The 24,664-nt window shown below is 36.7% G+C and overlaps 1 protein-coding gene across 2 annotated transcripts in view; it reads right to left on the bottom strand.

Annotated features, from left to right (window-relative positions):
• Window positions 1-24,664, bottom strand: part of Klhl4 (kelch like family member 4) — a 71,962-nt gene that overhangs the window by 22,723 nt on the left and 24,575 nt on the right. For both annotated transcript variants that reach the window (XM_036174375.1, XM_036174376.1), the window contains exons 2-4: window positions 4,540-4,704; window positions 3,883-4,019; window positions 1,052-1,248 (exon numbers count right to left, since the gene is read on the bottom strand). In XM_036174375.1, the coding sequence (XP_036030268.1) occupies window positions 1,052-1,248; window positions 3,883-4,019; window positions 4,540-4,704 (499 nt within the window). The remainder of the gene's footprint in view (window positions 1-1,051; window positions 1,249-3,882; window positions 4,020-4,539; window positions 4,705-24,664) is intronic.

The raw sequence follows: 24,664 nt of genomic DNA, 5'->3' as shown, positions 1-24,664 counted from the left end.
CAGTTTCCTTACCCCTTTATATTCTGTATTTCATTTGATTGTTGTCTAATTAAATAAAGATGGTTTTATTCTGAACAAATTCTAAATAAGTATGATCTACTGATATATTCACTTGCTTCATTATTATTGGTAGAGGTAAGAGGGATTTTTAAAATTCAATGAATGAACTAAAATCTCTTTTTAACCAAACTACAAGGTTTTTCTAATACATAAAGTAATTCAATAAAATCATTTGAGTTACTAATCTTGATGATCTGTTACTAATTACACTTTTCTTTTCTTTTCTTCTCCTCTTCTTTTCTGAGACAGTCTTATGTATCCCAGCCTGGCCTCAGACTCTTTATGGAGTTTGAGGATGACCTAGAACTCCTGATCCTCCTGCCTCCTAGAATATAGGCTAGAATTCAGATATTAGCCACCATGCCCAGTTTATGAAAGGCCTATGAATGACACTCATGATGATGTGCTTATTAGGTAAACAATCTACAAACTGAGCTGTATTCACAGTCCTAGCAGTTATTAATGTTGAGTAATATATAACTTCAGTAGAAATCCTTATTTATACAATTTTACAAAAATTGCCAATTATGCAAAAACTCATAGAGGTAATGTTTTCAATGCTGTAGATTCAATTACAATTACAGAGTTGTTCAATTTAATAATAATAAATATTTTAATTTTCTGGAGTTTTGAGATTTAGTAAAACTCTAGTTTTAGCTGGGCGTTGGCGGTGCATGCCTTTAATCCCAGCACTTAGGAGGCAGAGGCAGGAGGATCTCTGTGAGTTCAAGGCCAGCCTGGGCTACCAAATGAGTTCCAGGAAAGGCGCAAAGCTACTCAGAGAAACCCTGTCTCAAAAAACAAAACAAAACAAAAAATACTTTAGTTCTAAAGTGAAACTTTTGAGTATTATTCAAATTAACAAAACATTTTTAAAATATATATTATGTACAAGTCACCTGAAAATTATTGGGAGTTCATATAGGCTTTCAGTTTTATCAGAAAAAGTATATAATACTACAATAAATTAATTTGAAACAAATGATTTTACCATGGTGTACTTATGTGCCACGTTCTGGAGTTCCACACAGCCCTGGGCATCTCCAAATGAGCGAATCCCTAGGCAGTTGGAAGGATGTAGTTGCTTTATGAGGAAATTGCAGCAGACATCAATGACCTGTGTCAGCTGTAGGAGACATGCTGCAGCCAGCAAATTTTCAATGGTGTCTTCTCTCAGTTGCAGCACACCTAAATGGTTTGAGTTAGTAAAAAATGATTATATATCACATAATATAAGACACAGATATTTTAGGTGACATTTTTGTTGCTTTTTATAGGGGTAGCTATGCCTTTTAATGTTCAGTAGCTTCTCTAAGAATATGGTTTAAGATGGAAATACAAAGGAGTCTTTGTGTACATACAAATAAGGAGGGAAAAGGCTGTCAGGCAAGATTACACAAAATGACTGTAGCAAATGAATAGTGAATATCACAAAGAATGGTAACAGTATTCTCTTATCAACTTAAGAAAAACTTGCGGGCTGGAGAGATGGCTCATAGGTTAAGAGCATTGTTTGCTCTTCCAAAGTTTCTGAGTTCAATTCCCAGCAACCACATGGTGGCTCACAACCACCTGTAATAAGATCTGGTGCCCTCTTCTGGCCTGCAAAGATATGAGCAGACAGAACACTGGATACATAATGAATAAAAATCTTTAAAAAAAAAAGAAAAAAGAAAAAAAAAAGATAAACTTGCATTTCAATTTTATACTAATCATTTTACATTCTATGCATATATAATAATACCACCTTAAATTTATACAATATAAATTATTAATAATATATAAATCAAGCTGGAAAACTTTACTTTATGAGTTAAGGGAATGTTATGTCATATTTTCTAAAGATAATAACATTGGTCATAAGTACAGTGACCATTTTTGTAAGGGTATTTTATCTGCTTTTTGTATGTAAACTTATCAGGTAAGGTTAACTCTGCCCAAACATTAGGCTCAGAATTCCCTCTGAAAAAGAAGATAATATTGCAGCATTCACAATGAAAAGCTGCTCATTTTAATTAACATTTTAGTATAAAGTTATAAGAAGCAATTTAATTCATGTGTTTATGATGCTCTATTATGTTTTAGAAAGAATTTTTGATGATTTATTACAAAAATTTGTAAACAAAATATACCCCTATGTTTGTCATTATAGACAAGTTTTACAGAAGTTATAAACATTGTTTCCAATGACTTACATAAACAATATTATTCTTTTTGTGGTTTGTGGACAGAGGGTTTCTCTTTAAAACAGTCTTGGCTGTCCTGGAACTCACTATGCAGACCAGGCTGGAATCAAACTCAAAGAGATCTGCCTGTCTCTGCCTCCCAATTGCTGGGATTAGGGACATGTGCCACCATGCCCAGCCTCAAATGAGTTATATAAACAATATTATTCTTAGAAAAAGTTTTTTTTTCACTCTAAGAAATCTTATAGGTTTTTTACAATTATAAATAAAAGTAATATATATTGTCATTCTCTACTTATTTCAAATGCTCAATGTGGGTGACAGAGGTATAGATTGATCTGTTTGTGAGGCCCCTAGAAGAGGAACCAGGACTTACCCCAGTTGCATGAATTGGCTTTTTAGAGTGCTTTCCCTATAGTGGGATGCCTTACTCAGCCAGGATCCAGGTGAGACAGGTTAGGCCCTTCCTTAACTTGTTAAATCAGCCTATATTTACTAACCAAAGGAGGCCTTATCCCCTACGAGGAGTGAATGGGAGGTGAGGTAGGGAGGGGAGTAGTGGGGGGAGTGGGAAAAGGGGAGGAGGGAGAACTGTGGTTGGTATGTAAATTGAAAAAAAAATTAAAAATGGACCACATGTGCTATGAGAAGCTATTAAACAATTCTTAATTTATGAAGATTTAAAATTGACATATCATGTTAAATTTTGCTGTAGTCAATGAAGAATGCACTAAATTAAGCAACACTTAAAAATAAAAACAAACAAAAATATCAAAAAATATTTTCTAAGATGTGCAGTAAATCTCCATATTTTAATGTGTTATTTCTTGGACTGGGTTTAAAAGGAGAGATCTGTTAGTATCACATAAAATAAGAAGTAAAATCATATCCTTATTATTAAATCTCCAATTTCTCTTACATCCGTGCAACTATGAAATCATATAATAAATAGTCTTCACAGTAGGTTTCCTTCAACTAGCATGGTGTTTAAAAATTCATTCCTATCAGAGAATCTATCAGTGTTTACTTCATGTTTCATTGCCTATTAACAGTGCATATTATGTATCTAACTAATCTATATTTTTCTTCAGGTTATAAATATTCCAATTTTTCATTCTTTATAATTATAACTAACACTAATAACTCATTTGTGAATGCACATTTGTATGCCATATTCTACTTCTCTTGGGTCAACTCTGCAGAGCTTCCAAATGTAAGTTACTTCCTGTCTACCCACGCATTTATTCCCTTGTTGTTCTGCCCTCTCATTGGCTCTCTTAGCCCAGCTACCGTACTTCCACTTCCTACACAGCTCTGTCACTTTCTGTCTGTCTGGACAGACCTCCAGGCCTCTATGGTTGGGACTGGGATTAAAGGCATGTGTCACTACACTTGGCTCTGTTTCCTAGTGTGGCCTTGAACACACAGAGATCCTGCCTGCTAAGGGATAGGATTAAGGGCATGTGCTGCCACTGCCTGACTTCTTTGTTTACTCAAAATGGCTTGTTATTTCCTCTGATCTCCAGGAAAACTATTTATTAAAGCACAAATAAAATATCACCACATTTCAGCACAAATAAAATATCACAATATATAATGCAGAGTTAATGTTAGTTAATGCACAGTGAGAGTTTACCTGTGTAAGCATACTGCACCAAAGAATTAAGTGCATTTGGATCTACACCTTCCATCCTGACCTCTTCTTGTCTGGCTTCAAGCACATCATTAGTAAACATTGCAGCAAAATAGTCAGACACAGCACTGAGAACCAATCTAGAAACAGAAAGGTTAAATCAGTACTTTTATCAGTCAACAGTATCAAAAATAATCATGCAATACTTTCAATAAGTTTGTGAAACTTGTCAATATGCTTTCTCCATTGAAAGTTCACAGTTGCCAGGCATGATTGCAAATGCCTTTAATCCCAGAGAGGCAGAGCCAGGCCAATTCTGTGAGCGCTAGGTCAGCCTGGTCTACATAGCAAGTTCCAAGCCAGACTGGGATACATAGTGAAAGTTTGTCTCAAAACAAATATACAAAATATCACAATTTGTTAAATTGTACTGTTGTTAGAAAGGGCAATTAAGTAGACTGATCTTTTTAGAGTTTATCTTGTTTCATTTGCATCATCAAAATATCCAACTTTGCCTCTCTTAAATATTAGACAAAAATATTTGTTTAATATTTCAAAATAAAAATGATTTCTACATTGTCCAATTTATAATAAGTTTACAGACTCTTCCTCATTCAGACTTGTATCCTTTGGATGTTCTGTCTACATAATGATACTTACCTGTGAGCTGGGATTTTGAGAGGTCCAGCAATAAGCAGCACATCACACAATTTTTTCTCTTTCAAATAATTCTCCATTTTACAGAGAGTATGATCTGCATGGTTTCGAGAACGGAAGTGATCCTCAGAAATGGTATTCATTTCTTCAGGTTCTTCAGCATATAGTCTGAAAGTTAAGTGAAAATGAGAATATGATTTATCATATCATTATTTTTTACATTTACATATGTCTAGTGGAAATCTAGTTACAAATTCTATATACAACATATTTGAGTAAATTACATTAAAATTTTCTAATAAATATTTCACTATTGTTACTGCTTAAACTTCCATTCAAATGATGAGTCATAGTATTTTTATTCAGAACAGCACTACAACTAGTATTTGTATATGTATAAATATAATCAACAAAATATCACCCTATTTTTGTGCTATTTCTTTAATTCTTATAGTTAGCATGATTATGTTTAGACTTAATTCAAAATTATATTTTCAATCATATCAAAAAAGATAGAGAGATATAGATATAGAAATATAGTTGAGTCTTCATTCAAGGACATGTCCATCCTTCCTAAAGTGGATCCATACACCTCATTTACCAGAACTGTTGTGACATTCTTATTCATACATAGATTCAAGTCACACTTCACCCCTACATTCTAGTCTGTTTAGTGTGAGAAGGTACACTTCAAGCTGCAGAAGGAGAAACCTGGACAACAACCCAGACACAAAACCATTGACAATCTGTCCTGCCTTCAAGAAGTACTGGGGCAATACTAGCCCAGAACATGAGAGGTGGCCAACCAATATTTGGTCTAGCTTGAGGCCCATCCCATTCCTTACACTGACTGGGTGGCTAAGAACTGAAGATTTCATAGCCCAGAGATCTCAAGTAGAACATATAGTGGGGAGCCATTCCAGCCTTGGCCTGGAAGTTCCAACCCCCATTGAGGCTTCGTAATGGTCATGCCTACAAGGCAGCGCTGAGAGAGGACACTGAAGACACAGGATCAAGATGCCAGGGATCTCTTTGGTTCCTGGACCCAGGACTCTGGAGATTGACAGAACAGAATTCTCCAGAGAACACCGCTGGCCTGTGCCATACCTTTGCCAGATCCTATAACCTACTATCCCTTCATTTGTAAGTTAACCCACAAAATAAATATCCCTTTTAATTACGTGGAGTGGCCTTAATAATTTCACCAATGTCTGGCGCTCATGTGGGGCAAATTCCAAAGGCCTGGACGGCTCCCACCCTCAGCTTCATCCGCGGCTGGCAGGTACCTGCAAAGTACCATATAACCATATAACCAGGGAATGCCTACATGGTTCCATTCCCGAAAAAGGTAGCAGCTATTCTGGTCTCAGTTCCCTAGCTTAGCCCCCAGATCAGCGAAAACTGATGTGACTGAGGCATTACCCCTCCCCCCCGCCCCCGATCCTGAGAGAATGTTGGGCTTCTAAGACATTTCCATTTGGAAATTTGTCTTCTTGGCACAAAATGACCTACTGGACAAAGAACTGCCCTTGCCTCAACTGCTGACAGTATGGACAAGCGGGACACAAGGAAAGCGACCACTGTACTCTGCCAAGACAGGGCAAGATGGTCTTTCAGAATTCCTGCTTCTGAAAATGGTCTGTCAGATACTCTAGGCCTGTAGCCAATTTGAATGCACCAACAATGCTGAGAAACATTAGGTGACTATCCAGGCTGCCAACTGTCTCTGTCTACTCTTACAAGACTCCCAAAAGTTACTTGCATCCTTCTCCCATTTCTCAGGTATTATTATATTCTTTCTCAGGTCTTTGATGAGGTTGAAAACTAGCAGTTATAGTTACAACTTTATATATATATCTGTGTGTGTGTGTGTATGCATATATATAAAATATCTTAGATAGAGTATATTAAGTATTCAGGTTCTTTAGGATAGGACACCTTTTGGAATGATCTTTGTAACATGCCATTTATCCACGCTCTAGACTTCCCTGGATTTTAGTATGTGTTTTTTGATTGATATTGCTTGCATTGATTGTAGTTCCATCTTATCTAGTTCATTATCCCTCATTACTCTTGGACAATATTTGATAACCATTTCTTTGTATATAGTCTTGTATTAGGTTAGAACCTTCTTATTTAGACAAAAGGGGAAGATGTAGTGGGTAGCCATTCCAGCCTTGGCCTGGAAGTTCCAACCCCCATTGAGGCTTCGTAATGGTCACACCTACAAGGCGGGGCTGAGAGAGGAGAGAGGACGCTGAAGACACAGGATCAAGATGTAAGGGATCTCTTTGGTTCCTGGACCCTGGACACTAGAGATAGACCAAGCAGAGTTCTCCAGAGAACACCACCGGACTGAGCCATACCTTTGCCAGACCTTACAATCTACCTATCCCTTCATTTGTAAGTTACCCCACAAAATCAACCTCCCTTTTAACTACATGGAGTGGCCTTAATAATTTCTCCAATAAGAACCAAACACAGCTGGCAAAAAAAAAATCAATGAAATGATTCCCAATTATATTCTGCTATACTGATATATTGCTAGATCAATGAGTGCTTTGTCATCATCAATCAGAGAGGCTTCCTCTGGCAACGGATGGTATCTGGTGCAGAGACCTAAAGCTGGACATTGTGCAGAGAGAGGGTCTAAACTGGATATCTCTACTGGGTCCCTTCCATTGAAGATTAGGGAATTCCACAGAACAAAGGGCACAAAGATTGTAGGAGTCAGAACGGATGGAGGACATCAGGAGAACACATGAAAATCAACTAAAAAGGGCTCACATGGGCTCAACAGAGACTGAAGGCACAATCACCTGGCTGGCATGGTCTTCTGCATAGATGGCTGTCAACTTAGTGTTGGATCCCTACAGTGGGAGCAGGTGTGTCTCTGACTCATTTGCCTCTAACTTTTCTTCCTATTGGGTTGTCTTGTTCAGTCTTGATATGAGGGCTTTTGTCTTAGTGTATCTTGTTTTGTCCTGTCTGGCTGTCATTTCTTAGAGGTCTGCTCTTCTCTGAAGAGAAAATGGAGAAGGAGTGGCTTGTGGGAGAAGGAAAATGAGGGGGAGTTAGGAGGGAGGAAAACCGTGATTGGGATGTATTGTCTAAGGGAAGAATCTTTTTTCATCATAAAAAAAATAAAAACAAACAAAACCAAAAACCAAACCAAACAAACAAAAATAAGTCTATTCAATGAAGAACTCTGTTTAGATCCCTAGCTCATTTTTTAGTTGATTCATTTGTTTAATTGACACTTTGATCTTGAGTTTGGATATTTTTATTTTATGAGGTCTCAGTTATCAATTATTGGCCTTAATTCATTAGTTAATTCAGAAATCTTTCTATACCTGTGTCTTGTAGGACTACATAGGGATTCTTCCAGTATTTTTAGTATTTTGATTTTCAAACTGATATTTTTGACCTGTTTGGATCTAATTTTTGTGCAGGGTGATAGATATAGTTCTAATTCCATTATTCTATATGTGAATGTGCAGTTTCATTAGAACCACTTGTTATAATGTTATCTTTTCTCCATTGTATGATTTTTCCCCTCTTTGTCAAATATCAAATGGCTGGACTTACAAGTAACACGTTTGGGGCTTCTGTTCTATTTCATTTGTCTAAACTTCTGTCTTTGTGCCAGTATCATATTGTTTTTATTATCTTTGTTCTATAATATATCTTGAATGTGGTATGGTAATCCCTAAAACATTATTAATAGTAGTAGTAATATTCTTTATTATTATTAATCATTAATTATTATTTTACTCAGTATTTCTTTGTTTTTCTGGGTTCCTTTCTGGATCCATATGAATTTTAGGATATATTTTCCGTTTTTGTGAAGAATGTTATGGATATTTTGCTTAGGATTGCACTGAATTTGTAAACTGCTTTTGGTAGAATGGCCATTTCCACAGTAATAATTATAATAATCCTTGAATATTGAGTGTATTTCCATATTCTAGTCTTTCTCAATCCCTTTCTTCAGAGACTTAAAGTTTTAATTGTAGATAATTTTTATCTCCTTGGAAAAGTTTATTCTGTGATATTTATTGTCTTTCATGCTATTGTAGCTTGATGTGTGTCTATAATATTTTTCTCAGTATGTTTTTTGTGGCCTATAGAAAGGCTAATGATATTTGTAAGTTGATTTTTGTACCCTGCTAATGTTTTCTACATGTTTTCTAGTGGGGTTTCTCGAATCTCTTATGTATAATGTATCTTTTGCTAGAATACCATCAAGTCTTTTGTGAAACTGTTTTTCCTAGAAATGGTGCAAAACTTACACCAGAACAATGGCAATATTACTGGACATGTTTACATGGAAGGGGGCGTATTTTTGCAGGATCCAAACCCTGGAAAAAGAACTTTAGGGAACTAATAACTACTGGGCAGAGAATTAGCTCTCTCCATGGAAGAGGCACCTTATTGGTTCTCTAACATAGTATGATCAGGCTTAAAAACAATATACACACCAATAATAAATATTGACTCAATTGTTTGTTTTTATAAAAAATTGTGCACAAATATATATGAATGTAACAATAATAATCAATAAAAGGCTATCAACTTGAGATTAGGGTTAATGGGAGGGATTTGAGGGAGGGAGGACAGGAAGGACTGGAGGGTGGCAAGGGAGAAGAAAGTCATGTAATTGTAGTTGGTTGTTGTTTTGCTCTTTGTTTTTTTGGAGGTGGGCACCACCAAGCTCCCAAATAAATCACACATGGAGGCTTATTCTTTTTTTTTTTTTTTTTTTTTTTGGTTTTTCGAGACAGGGTTTCTCTGTGTCGCTTTGCGCCTTTCCTGGAACTCACTTGGTAGCCCAGGCTGGCCTTGAACACAGAGCTCCACCTGGGTCTGCCTCCCAAGTGCTGGGATTAAAGCCCTGTGCCACCACCACCCAGCAGTTTATTTTTAACTATAAATGCTCGGCCTTAGATTGTCTTGTGCTAGCTAGCAGCTTTTCTTTTATTTTTTGTAAATTAAGAAATGCTTTTTATTCATTTTACATATCAAAACAGATCCCCCTCTTTCCTCTTCCTGCCCCTCCAGCCATCTCCCCCAACCCACCCCCTATTCCCTCCTACAGAAAGGTAAGGCCTCCCATGGGAAGTTAGCAGAGCCTGGTACATTTAGTAAAGGCAGGTCCAAGACCCTCTCCCTGCCTCAAGGCTGAGCAAAGTGTCCCACCGTAGGTAGTGGGCTCCAAAAAGCCAGCTCACACATCAGGGATATATCTTGATCCTACTGCCAGGGGACCCCTTAAGCAGATCAAGCTACATAACTGTCTTGCCTATGTGGAGGGCTTAGTCCAGTCCTATGCAGTCTCCACAGCTGTTGATCTAAATTTCATGAGTTCCCACTAGTTTGGTTTGGTTGTCTCTGTAGGTTTCCCCATCATGATCTTGATGCCCTGTAGATGTATCTTGTTTATTAAATAAGAAACACAGAGCCAGTTGCAGAGTTAAAAACCACGAGGTCAGAGCCAAAGCGGAAAACCTTCACTGCTTCTGCGGTTCCTCCTCTCCGCAAGAGACCTACTTCTGTGTGTCCTGTCTATTTAAAGACTTTCTGTTCTCCTCCCTCATTGGTTGTAACCCAGCCACATGACCTCCTCGTCACTGCCTGTTTGTACAGACCTCCAGGTCTTCTATGGTTGGTATTGAAATTAAAGGCGTGTGTCTGCTATGCTGGCTATGTCCTTGAACACACAGAGATCCGCCTAGCTCTGCCTCCCAAGTGTTGGGATTAAGGGCGTGCCCCACTACTGTTCGGCTTCTGCTCTGGCTTGCTCTGACCTCAAGGCAACTTTATTGACATACAAATAAAATCATATTTCAATACAAATAAAATATCACTATAATGCCCCTTGCTCATAGAATCCCTCTTTTCTCTCTTCACATTATTAAGCTTTTCATAATTTCACTAACCCCATCTATCTTTTGCCTCTGGGCTTTTTCCTATTCTTACTTCTATAATCTTACTTTCACTCTTACTCCGTGGCTGGCTGTGTCTGAGTGGCTGGCCCCTAGAATCTTCCTCTCCTTGTTCTCTCTCACTCTTTCTTTTTCTCCTCCCAGATTTCTCCTTCTATTTATTCTCTCTGCCTGCCAGCTATGCCTATCCTTTCTCTTGCCTTGATCTTAGCCATTTGGCTCTTTATTAGACCATCAGGTGTTTTAGGCAGGCAAAATAACACAGCTTCACAGAGTTAAACAAATGCAACATAAACAAATGTAACACACCTTAAAGTAATATTCTACATGTACGTGTATTTCAATTAAAATGAAATTTAAAATACAATAAAATTGAAACTAAAACTAGACTATTCTGTTTTCTATGAATGTCCTGTACCAGTTTTTGAAGGACATTTCCTTCATCGAATGGACTTTTTAAAAATATAGTATCTTTTCTAACCCTCACTGGCTTCACTTAGCCCCTCCCCAATATCATTCTCATCTATCTCACTTCCTATTTTCACTAATTTGGGCTCAAGATTTTTGAAGCTAACCCACCATCTCCTCTGATGATTTAATTTACATTAAAATGTCTATCAAGTATTCCGTGTCTAATAGTTTTAGTTATTACTAGTAATTACTAAAATAGTGGAATATATTCTCAATAGAGAGGACTGGATATTTGGAATTTTGTGACAAGAAATGATTTTTTTTTCTGATATTTCTTTGGACCAATTTGGTTAACAAAATAATAATTGCCTTAAATACCAACTTATTCCGATTTTTACTCAGATATAATGACTGATGAGATATTTTAAGTATATTTTATTTTTATCATGCATATATTTAGAACCTAAACATCCTTATAAGCCGTTGCACCACTGGAGCACCAAGTTTTCAACATTTCAAAACAAAGACATAAGTCTGTGTTTGGTCAGTTTAAGAAATAAGAAATGAGGGGTTCAGGATTTAGCTCAGTGGTAGAGTGCTTGCCTATCAAGCACAAGGCCCTGGGTTCGATCCTCAGCTCAAATAAATAAATAAATAAATAAATAAATAAATAAATAAATAAGAAATGTTGTACTTGGAGATGTGTAGATGAAAATGCAATATATATATATATATATATATATATATATATATATATATGTCATACATATCTTTCTTAAATTATAATATGGAATAAAAATAAAATATGTCTCATTATTATTTAAGGAGAGAGTAATGAAACAAATAAGCAAACCACTACTACCATAAACAAAGCCAGTACATTTTCCTAAATTGATCTTAATAATTTTGTAGAGTTCATAAGTTTTTCACTTCCCATAATTTTAATACTATACTGTTAGGTCAGATATTCCAATGAAAATCATAGCATTAGACTCTCTGTCCTTCCTGATTTTCTAACAGTTTTTAACATGGGGGATGGAGAGTATAAGGTATCAAGAAAAGCATTGTCTATGGGGTTAAAATGCTTACATTAAATGCAATCATAGTTATGTATTGGATAAATCATATTGAACAAATAATTTTATCTTTCCAAGTATTAATTTTATCTTATGAAATTTATATGAAAGTAATATTAATTCTTCCTTTCTTCCCTGGCGACTTCACTGGCTCTTGCTTGGTGCAGACTCAGTTTTGCTCCTCCTTGTGGACGCTCTCAGTTTCCTTTCTAGCCTATTCCCATTCCTTTGACTCAGCTACCAGGATCCAAAACACCTTCTACCACGGACCCCATTGACCACACCAAGCTGAGACTCAGGGAGGTGATTTTCATTACCCTTCTTTTTCTCAAATATTCTGATTCTCACCCACACTTCTGTGGCAGCCTGCTTGCAGATGGCCCTTGTGTCACTGTACCTCCATTCCCTGGCGATTCTGCATTGTAGTGGGGACTAAGCTTGACTCTTCTGTGCAGAGCTTTTAGCCCTGCATTCTAGCCTATCCCCATTGATTTCTGCCAGCTGCTGATGACTAGAATCATTTTCTACCAGTGGCCAATTCCAGCAGTGGCCACACCTGGCTGGGGCCCAGGTAGGCAACTAATTGTACTGTGAGAAACTGCTTACAGATGATCCTCCTCCAATCTTTTATAGAGAAAAGGTCAATCTACTTAATAAATGCCCCCCAAAACAACTGGATAATCACCTTCAGAAAAATAATACAGAGTTCTCAATCTGCACAAAAATCAATTCCAAGTGAATCAAAAACCTTAACACAAATCCTGAAATACTAAAACTGCTGGAGAAAAATAGTCAGGATAAATATTTAAGTAAGAATAGAATGCTAATAAAACAAAATCTCCCTAATAATTAACAAACATGATCACATGAAATTATAAAGCTTCTGCACAGCAAAATAAACTACTTCCAGAATGAATAGACAGAATATATAATAGGAGATAATCTTTGCCATCCTTACTTCAAACAAGGCTTTAGTATGTAGAATTCAAGGTGAGTTGTGAAAATATTAATAGATTTTCTATTCATTTTACATATAAACCTCAGATTCCCCTCCTTCCTCCCACCCCCAGCCTTCCCCTCAACCTACCCACCCCATTCCTACCTCCTCCAATAAGGCAAGGTCTCCCATGGGGAGTCAGCAGAGCCTGGTACATTCAGTTGATGCAGGTCCAAGCCCCTCCTCCCTGCACCAAGGCTGTGCAAAGTGTCTCACCATAGGCACTATTTTCCAAAAAGCTGGCTCATGCACTAGGGACAGGTCCTGGTCCCACTGCCTAAAGGCCCCCTAAACAGTTCAAGCTAAACAACTGTCTCACTTATCCAGAGTGCCTAGTCCAGTACCATGGGGGCTCCTCAGCTATTGGTCCACTTTCATGTATTTCCCCTAGTTTGGCTAGTTGTCTCTGTACTTTTTCCAATGATGGTCTGGATATCTCTTGCTCATAGAATCCCTCCTCTCTAGAGTTGTGAAAAATAAATCTAGGACCTCTGCATGGTGAGACAATTGTGTAGCTTGATCTGCTTGGGGAGCCCTCTGGCGGTAGGATCAGTATCTATCCCTGGTACATGAGGGGATTTTTGGAGCCCACTACCTATGATGGGACACTTTGCTCAGCCTTGAGGTTGGGGGAAAGGCTTGGACTTGCCTCTACTGGATGTGCCTCTCCATGGGAGGCCTTGCCTTCTTATGGAGGGGTGGACTGGGAGGGGCAGGCTGGGGGGTGGGAGGAGGGAAGGGGGGATCTTTAATTGGTTTGTAAAATGAATGAAACATTTTTCTCAACAAAGAAGAAAAATTAATCTATCTGCTAGTCAACTCTACTAAATAAAAGGTAGTTTTCAAAAGAAGAACTACAATAAATATTCCTAGAAGTGTTTAATATCCTTAGCCATCAGCAAAATTCAAATCAAAACTAATTTGTAATCCCATACTGTCCCAACCAGATTGGCTATCATCATAAGAAATAAACAAAATAACCAAACATATGACAAAAATGCTAGTGAAAATAGCAGAAAGATAAACATTTATTCAATGCTGATGGGACTGCAAAATAGTACAGATACTACAATATGTTTCTGGGGGAGAATTTTCAGCAACACTATTGGACATCACCTACTACACTTCTCACCTACCAGAGAAAAAATGACCATTGGTACTATAGTGTTATGATTTATGCTTTATGACTCAGTTTTATCCCTTCTTTTGGGTATATACCCAAATAACTTTATATCTTACCACAGAGATATACTTATAAATCCATATTTATTGCTGCTCTATTTATAATAGCAAGGAAATGGATTCAAACTATATATCTAGCAACAGATGAATGGATAATTTTATCCATGTGGTAATTTTATGCAAGAAATTTTATTCATCCATAGAGAAAGCTGTTTCCAAGAAAATCGACATGAGGTAGATAAGCATTAGAGATAGCTTAACAACCAGAAATTCCACTTGGCTTATGTTATACATACATACCTCTTCTAATAATGCGCTTGACAACCTGAGATCCTCCTCCTGTTCTAAAAGTATACCTGTTGGCAACCAAGGACCCCTCCTGTATGGAGGTTCAGGCACACTACCCTCTGAACAACGGAACAAGTTTTTTCTCCATATAAGTCAATCAAAATTGGGCAATTTCTCTTACAATGCCTCCCTAATACAAGTGGTTACAAATATAAGGGAAGAAAGAAAGAAAGAAAGAAAGAAAGAAAGAAAGAAAGAAAGAAAGAAAGAAAAAATTAAAGAAACATAAGGGATAACACAGCTTGAAATAGTCTGGGGTACATGTATATTAAGAGTCTCTATCCTGCAAGTGAACACTTTAAGAATCTCTTCATTGCCATGTTATGTCTATGGACTTTTGAGCACACATAAGATTAAAAATTGAAACATCTCTGGTAACAAACTATAGAAATGATCCCTGAAAGTCTGTCTCAAAAAAACAAACAAACAAAAAAAAATGGAAACATCATGGAAAAAGACAGATTCATTAGTCAAATGTTACATAATCCAAAAACAGAGAATTATCCACAAATACATCTCTTAGCAACCAAAGTCCTCCTTCTCTTTAATTCAACAAAAGAAAACCACTAGTAAAAATGGTAGCCTATGAGTCCCCTCATTTATGTAGATTATTGTCACTTTTGACAAAAGATTTATTTCTGATACAAACTGTTGATTTGTTTCCTATATAGTTTTCTCATTATTTTTGAAATCCTTATCAGCCATTATTTCAAATTCAAGGCCAAGAAGCTGGGAAAAGCCAGCCTAGATACTATAATGTAGTAACATATGGGACCGGAAAATATTATATTTAAGTGAGGCCATTCAGGCTCAGAAAGAGCAATAGTTCATGATATTTAATGTTTTATCTAATATGTGGATACTACCTATTAAAATGTGTGTATGTGTATGTGTGTATGTGTGTGTGTAGTACTGAGTATAGTTAGAATATTTGTAGTAGAACATAAATGGTGGCAGGGGAAAGAGAGATAGAAGAGCATGTGGTGGGAGAGTAGGAACGTAAGCTAATTATGTATGTAAATGTTACCAAACTAATATTTTCTATGTTATGTAAAAAAATTAAAGTAATAAAAATATATAAAAAATAAATAACACAAAAATAAAAAACAATTATTTCATGAATACAAACACAAAATAATCATCAACACAATTCAAAAAACCCAATATCAGCATATTAAAAGAATATATGCAGTGACTAAGTGGAATTTTCCCATGAAAGTTGATTCAATATTCAAAAGTTAGCCAACAGTTAAAGCACTTTAAAATAATCAAAGTAAAAGAATGTGTCAATCAATAAAACAACACATTAGTACAATCTAGTATCTATTCCTGATTAAATCAACAAATTAGGAATAGAAATGATCTTACTTGATAGGTGATTATAAAAATCAGAAGTTCTCATCTTTTTAAAAGATATGCAAAATCAAAACAAGATACCACCACATACCTTTTATAATGGCTATTATCAGAAACAAAAATAGATACTTGGAAACAAAGTAATATATTCATGTGACGAGACATCTTGATTTTAAAAGGATTAAAATCTTAATACACACTACAAAATGAATGAATTTTAAAATATAATTTGACAAAATATAAGGCAGACAAAAATGGACAAAACTGTGTGGCTGTACTTATATATCTATAATTGTTCACACCAATACAACAGAAAAACATAAAGTTAAACAAAGAAAAGACCAATAGCCGAAATGGATCCATAAAAAAAAAATGAGGAGATATGAACAGTAATAAAAAGTCTTCAAACTATTAACCGTTCAGATACAGATGGATTCACAGCAATATTATGTGAGACTTATAAAGAAGCAGTACAACCAATCCTTTAACATTTTATAAAATGAAAGAAAAATATTTTATATCATTTGTGGCTATTGTAAAGGGTGATGTATCTCTGATTTCCTTCTCAGCCTGTTTGTCTATTGTATATAGGAGGGCTACTGATTTTTTTTTTTTAGTCAATCTTGTATCCTGCAATGTTGCTGAAGGTGATTATAAGCTGTATGAGTTCCTTGGTTGAATTTTTGGGGTCACTCATGTATACTATCAAGTCATCTGCAAACAGGGAAAGCTTGACTTCTCCCTTTTCAATTTGTATCCCCTTAATCTCCTTATGTTTTCTTATTGCTCTGGATAGAACTTCAAGTACTATATTGAATAAGTATGGGGAGAGGGGAGAGCCTTGCCCTGTTCCTAACTAAGCATGTGAAGGACATATATGACAAGAATTTTAAGTCCCTGAAAAAAGAAATTGAAGAAGATGTAAGAAAATGGAAAGATCTCCCATGCTCATGGATAGGCAGGATTAATATATTAAAAAATGGCGATCTTACCAAAAGCCATCTACAGATTCAACACAATCCCCATCAAATTACCAACACAATTCTTCACAGATCTGGAAAGCATAATACTCAACTTCATATGGAAAAACAAAAAACCCAGCATAGTCAAAAGAATCCTGTACAATAAAACAACCTCTGGCGGCATCATGATCCCCGACCTCAAGCTCTACTATAGAGCTACTATAATAAAAACAGATTGGTACTGGCATAGAAAACAACATGTGGACCAATGGAATCGAATTGAAGACCCTGACATTAACCCGCACACCTGTGAACATATAATTTTTTACAAAGAAGCCAAAAATGTACAATGGAAAAAAGAAAGCATCTTCAACAAATGGTGCTTGCATAACTGGAGGTCAACGTGTAGAAGGCTGCAAATAGATCCATATCTGTCACCGTGCACAAAACTTAAGTCTAAGTGGATGAAAGACCTTAACATAAATCCAGTTACTCTGAACCTGATAGAAGAGTAAGTAGGAAGTAGTCTTGAATGCATTGGCAACAGAGATCACTTTCTAAATATAACACCAGTAGCACAGACACTGAAAGAAACAATCAATTAATAGGACCTGTTGAAACTGAGAAGCTTTTGAAGACCAAAGGACATGGTCAACAAGACAAAGCAACAGTCTAAAGAATGGGAAAAGGTCTTCACCACCCTCACATATGACAGAGTGCTGATATCCAGAATGTATGCAGAACTCAGGAAATTAGACATTAAAATGCCCAACAGTCCAAGTAAGAAATGGGCTATAGAACAAAACAGAATTCTCAACAGAGGAAGCTCAAATGGCTGAAAGACATTTACGGAATTGCTCAACATCCCTAATTATCTGGGAAATGCAAATCAAAGTGACTCTGAGATATCACCTTACACCTGTAAGAATGGCTAAGATCAAAAACACAGAAAACAGCTTATGCTGGAGAGGATGTGGAGCAAGGGGAACTCTCCTCCACTGCTGGTGGGAATGCAAGCTTGTACAGCCACTTTGGCAATAAATACGGTGCTTCCTTAGAAAATTGGGAATCCACCTCCCCCAAGACCCAGCATTTCTTGGGCATATACCCAAGGAATGCTCAATCATGCCACAAGGGCATTTGCTCAGCTATGTTATATCAGCATTGTTTGTAATAGCCAGAACCTGGAAACAACCTAGATGCCCTTCAACTGAAGAATGGATAAAGAAAATATGGTACATATACACAATGGAGTACTACTCAGCAGAGAAAAACAATGACATCATGAGGTTTGCAGGCAAATGGATGGATCTAGAAAAAATCATCCTGAATGAGGTAACCCAGACTCAGAAGGACAAACATAGTATGTACTCACTTATAGTAGGATACTATATGTGAGACAAAGATGACTAGACTGTTACACAACTCCAGGGAGGCTACCTAGAAAACAGGACCCTAGGACAGACACAGGGATCACCCAATGACAGAGAAATGGATGAGATCTACATGAACAAACTGGATGACAGCACGAGTAATGAAGGGCAAGGTTTGAGGGAAAGAGAGCTTAGTGGAGCAGGAGATCCCAGCTGGATCAAGAACAGAAAGGGAGAACAAGGAATAACAGATCATGATAAATGAAGACCACAGTAGAACAGGAAGAAGCAAAGTTCTAGAGAGGTCCCCAGAAATCCACAATGATACATCCACTATTGACTACTGGCAATGGTCGAGAGAAAGCCTGATCTTATCTAGTCTGGTGATCAGATGGCCAAATACCCTAACTGTTGTGCTGGAACTCTCATCCAATAACTGATGGAAGTGGATGCAGAGATCCTTGGCCAGGCCCCACGTGGAGCTCCAGGAGTCCAATTGTTGAGGAAGAGGAGGGACTGTAAGAGTGTGAATTGTTGAGACCAAGATTGGAAAAGCACAGGGACAAATAGCCAAACTAATGGAAACACATGAATTATGAACCAAAAGCTATGGAGCCCCCAACTGGATCAGGTTCTTTGGATAAGTGAGACAACTGAATAGCTTGAACTGTTTGGGAGGCACCCAGGCAATGGGACCCGGACCTATCCTTAGTGCATGAGCTGGCTGTTTGGAACCTTGGGCTTACACAGGGACACTTTGCTTAGCCTGGAAGGAGGGGACTGCACTTGTCTGTACTGAATCCACCAGGTTGAACTGAATCCCCAGTGAAGTCTTGGCCCCAGAGGAGATAGGAATGGAGGGGAGGGACTGGGGGGAACGTGGGGGTGGGGGCGGGAGGGGGGAGGACAGGGGAACCCATGGCTGATATGTAAAATTAAAACACAAATTAAAAAAAAATAAAAGAAATACAAGGGTATCTCCCAAACTCCCAAAATCCTTGTATTAAACCAGTGTTACTCTAATACCAAAACCTTGAAAAGACCACACACACACACACACCCCACACAGCACAAACCAACTTCACCAATGAACACAGATACAAAAATCCTCAGTAGAATTCTAGCAAGCTGAATACAAGCACATATGAAAAATCCACAGTCAATTTGGCTTTATCCTTACAATGCATGGTTGATTCTATATATATATATATATATATATATATATATATATATATATATATATATATATATATATGTCAATAAATATAATGATTCATGTAAACAGAGAGTTTTCAATAGAAGATATACTGAGGGCTAAGAGAAACCCCAAAAGGGTTCATCATCCTTAGCTATTAGGTGAATTAAATGAAAAACTTTGAGATTTCATCCCACCCTAGTCAGAATGACTAAGACTACCAAACAACTGAAAACAAATGCTGGCAAAGATGTGGAGAATGGTAGTGGAGCTATCATTCACTGTTAATGGAAGGTAAATTGCTGCAGCTCCTCTGGAAATCAGTATGGAGAATCAACAAGAACAACAAGAAAACACACACACACACACACACACACACACACACACACAAAATCCAGCTATACAAATCCTTGGTCTCTCCCCAAAGAATTTGAAACCCTATGCACCAGATACTTGCTCAGCAATGTTCATTGCCACCCTATTCTCAATATCTAGAAAATATAAATAGCTTAAATGTTCTTCAGCTGAGGAATGAATAATGAAAATGTCATGTATACATGCATTATGGAATAGGAATAGTATTCAGCTGTAAAAAAATATAAAATCACCAAACTTGCAAGCAAATGGATGGACCTAGAGAATACTATATGGACTGTTGTAATCCACTCTCAGAAAGACAAATGCAGCATGTTTTTTTATTTTCTTTGCAGTATCTTTCTCCAAATCTTCAGAAGCTCATAGACAATATGAAATAACCACATATTACCTTATCTTCAAACTAAGTGAGGATGATGTGAAAGTTATTTTAGGTAGAGTAATGGTACATCCTGGGTAGAACAACTTAAGAGTATATGTTTTATAAGAATTTGATTCTCTTGCACTTCTATTCTATTTTCTATATATTATAATTCTGTGATATTCAAGTGTTAAACTATACTTTATTATTATAATCAGGTTTTTATGCATTTTATACTTTACAATGTGGAGTATATTATCTATCAATAGTACTGAATGTTTAAACAATCCCTATATATTCTTATATAATGCTTAAATTTCCTAAAATATGACATTGTACTCCCTATATATGCCATGTTTGTTCAAATGAAATTTTCTTCACACTCAAGGCAATTGTTGGCAGATCTTTTAAAACTTTTGATTTACAATATTTCCCCCTTTCCTTTCTTCTCTTCAATCCCTCTTATACGCACCCTTACTCACCCTCCCTTGAAATCATTGCCTCTTCTTCGTTGTTATTGAAGAAATATATAAATACAACCTACTCAGTCTATTTATTGTTAATTGTATGTGTATGATTGCATGACTGATTACTTTCAATCACATAACCACATAACCAATTAGGGGGCTCATTCCTGGGGAAGAACATTTCTCCCACATCAATATTTGATTTAACTTGAGGGCCTACACTTCCTGGATAGCCAGAAATGAGACTGGATAGTCCAGAGACCTAGGGTAGAACCAAATATAACTAGCAAAAAAAATCAATGAAATGATTCCTAGTGATATTCTACTATACTCTTGTACAGTCATCATCAAAGAGGCTTCCACCAGCAACAGATGGGAGTTTTTGGCATTTTTGTGGGACTTCTAATAGTGGGTTTATCTCTAACTATTGCCTGATCTTGGGACTCTTTTCCTCTTACTGGATTTCCTTGACTAGCCTTGATGTGAAGACTTTTGCCTTTTCTTAATTGTATCTTGTTTTGTCCTGTTTGGCTGTCATCTCTTGGAGGTTGACTCTTTTATGAAAAGGAAATAGAGGGTGAGTTCATCTGGAGAAAAGGAGAAGTAGGAGAAGCTGGTAGGAATGGAGGGAGGGAAAATTGTGGTCGGGATATATATATATGGAAAGTGCAAAGATAAATAAATATTATCCAGCCCAGGCTGTCCTTGAACTCATGATCCTTCTGCCTCTGCGTCCTTCAGCAAATCCGACTGGCATTAGTCACCACAACCAGCTCACAATGGGAAAACCTACAGAGACAACCAAACCAAACTAATGGGAACTCATGAAATTTAGACCAACACCAGTAGAGCCTTCACAGGACTGGTCTAGGCCCTCTGCATAGCAAGACAGCTGCATGGTTTGATCTGTTTTTTGGGGGAGAGGGCTGGAATTAGAATCAGAATCCATCCCTGGTGCATGAGCAGGGTTTTTGGAGGCCACTACCTATGGTGGGACACCTTGCTCAGCCTTGAGGCAGGGGGAAGAAGGGCTTGGACCTGCCTCTGCTGAATGTGTCAGGCTCTGCTGACTCCCCATGGGAGGCCTTACCTTCTTGTAGGAGGGAATGGCGGCGGGGGGGGGGGGGGGTTAGGGAGAATGCTGGAGGGGGGGGAGGAGGGAAATCTGTAGTTAGTACGTAAAATGAATAAAAAATTTCTTAGTAAAAAATAAATCTGATTACAAATCTTAATAAAAAGGTATCCAGGGAATTGTCACTCTTTGACAAATTAAGCATCAGGAATAATGTTTTTTTTCCACAATTGATAAAAACTCAAATGTTTTCCAGACCCTAAAACAACTCAAATGTCATTTATCAAATATAGCAAAGATCAAATCTATGTTTTCACAGTCTGCTAATGACTAAATTACTTAACAATATCAAGAAAGATGTGGTCCCAGTAGTGAGAAAAAATGTAGTGGTTGCTTTATTTGATTGAAAATAAATCACTACACAAAATAAGATCATGAAAATCGAAAAACAAATGTTTCCTCTAATTTTTGCTATGCTTAAATACTTTAAAAACATTTTCTTTAGTGTTATATAGCTTTTAAAATTTATTCATTCATAGTAGTCTTATATTTACTCTTAAACTACAGTATACACGTTCTTTTTAAAATAGATATTTTCTTTATATAAGACAATTTTATATTTTTTTCTTAAGAATATCTTTTTTTGCCTGGGAGAACTCTGTATTTATTTTTCTTATTTCTGTGTAATATATATTGGTTATTTCTTATGACATCATTGAGAACTGTATGTTCACTATCTTTAAAATTAAAGATAAAAGAACATTGAGAAAAACGGAATATAATATCTAGTGCCTGGCTTTAAGGACAAGTTGATGCACTAGCTAAAAGAATAAACTCTTATTACTATAAGCAGTAAGGAATAACATTTAGGCAATAACTTCAAATTTTATTTGTACTTCTATTTCTTAAAATAACTGTATTAAGGTGAACATTTTTGTCTCTTTGTAAACACAGTGTGCTTTAAAAACTTCAATTTCACAGCACAGCACAGTTGCATTCAAAAAGCTCACATCCACACACTTCTCAATGAATCATATTATTTTAAGTGCTATTGGGAACTAAAGTACATAGAGTACTGATTCTCAAATTGTCTACTTACCTTTATTTCCTCTCACATCAACAAAAATTTTTTGTTTGGTCTACAGTTATAGGCCTTCAGTCCACAAAATGAATAACAAAGTTCCAAGAAAATGATCATAAAGGAGGGGTGGATTGTAATATCTAGCCTTAGAAGTACCTTTTCAAGAGAAAGAGTTCCTACTTTTAGGATGACTGATATTCATGTACATCTATGTACCCAAATAAAGATACATTCTGATTTTTATGTAAAAATTCTGTTTTCATAATATATTCTCTACTTTTTACTATATATATAGGTTGTCTGTTATCTGAAAATATTAATATGCATGAAAGAACAATTATAATCAGAATGAATATTTTAAAAGAAAGCTTTAGACACAAATTAATATTACAAATAAAAGAGTCAGTTACTGGGTATATAGGGCAAATTAGTTCTTACAGTAGAACATTAAAGTTTATTGTGCACTTGACATAAATGAATACAAAAGGAAAGCATGTTGTCATAATATTATAAAACATTAAGTATACAAATTAATTGTGAGGGAGACTATTTTTTGCTGAATCATTGAAATAATAAATACTATTTTACTCAAAGAGAATTCCTTTGACTATAGTCTGTAGCTAGAGTTTTTCTGCCTGGCCCACAGTCAGGACAAATCTCTCTCACCCACCTGGCCCATGGACGCTCAGACCCAACCAAGTAAACACACAGAAACTTATATTGCTTACAAACTGTATGGCCATGGCAGGCTTCTTGATATCTAGTTCTTATACCTTAAATTAACCCATTTCTGTTAGTCTATAAGTTGCCAAGTGGCTCGTGACTTACCAGTACCTTACATCTCGCTTGTCATGGTGGCGGCTGGCAGTATCTCTCCACCTCTGACTTCCACTTCCCAGAATTCTCTTCTCTGCTTGTCCCACCTATACTTCCTGCCTAGCTACTGGCCAATCAGTGTTTTATTTTAACCAATCAGAGCAACACATTTGACATATTTGAACATTCTACAGCAAGAATCACATAAGTCAGTAAGATTTTAATATAAAGCTTTCTCAGTAGCCAACAATGAAATATGAAGGCAATAAATAAATTATAAATTCAACAAAGGCATTTGTTTTAATTACCACATTGTAAAATTCATTTAGGAATGCATTTTGATGATATAATAGAGACAGAAAATTAGAATTTCCCATAACTGACTGGCTTTCAAACATTGACCAGCTCTATCTATTGAAGCGATTACATTAGTAAAATGCTGGCAAAATGTTTAAACCACACCAGATCCCTAAGCCAAAACCCAGAATTCTTCTAGTAAGCCTAGTACACAGGTTATAATCTTCTATAAAAATAAATCCATCCCTTGCACATGAGCAGGCTTTTTGGAGCCCACTACCTATGATGGGACACCTCTCACAGCCTTGAGGCAGGGGGGAGATCCTTGCACCTGCCTCTACTAAATATACCAGGATCTGCTGACTCCTCATGGGAGGCATTACCTTCTTGTAGGAAGGAAGCAGGGGTAGGTTGAGAGGGGAGACTGGAAGGGTTGGAATAGGGAAGAGGAGGATCTTTGATTGGTATGTAAAATGAATAAAAATTTTCTTAATAAAAAATTAATAACAAAAATAAAGTCATATCTGGTTGATTTTGATATAATACTTTTTATTGTATGTCTTAATTAGGGCTTCTATCGTTGTGACAAAACACCATGACAAAAAGAAACTTGGGGATGAAGGGTTTATTTGGCTTATACTTCAGCATTGCTGTCCATCATCACAGGAAGTCAACACAGGAACTCAAACAGGACAAGATCCCTGAGGCAGGAGTTGATGCATAGGTCATGGAGGGGAGCTGCTTATTGACTTGCTTCCCATGGATTGCTCAGTCTGTTTTCTTATAGATCCCAGGAACATCAGCTCAGGGATGA

The sequence above is a fragment of the Onychomys torridus genome, chromosome X, assembly GCF_903995425.1.
Source record: "Onychomys torridus chromosome X, mOncTor1.1, whole genome shotgun sequence".
NCBI lineage: Eukaryota > Metazoa > Chordata > Mammalia > Rodentia > Cricetidae > Onychomys > Onychomys torridus.
Note: the sequence above shows the minus strand (reverse complement) of the source record. Positions and strands in the feature narration are given on the sequence as shown.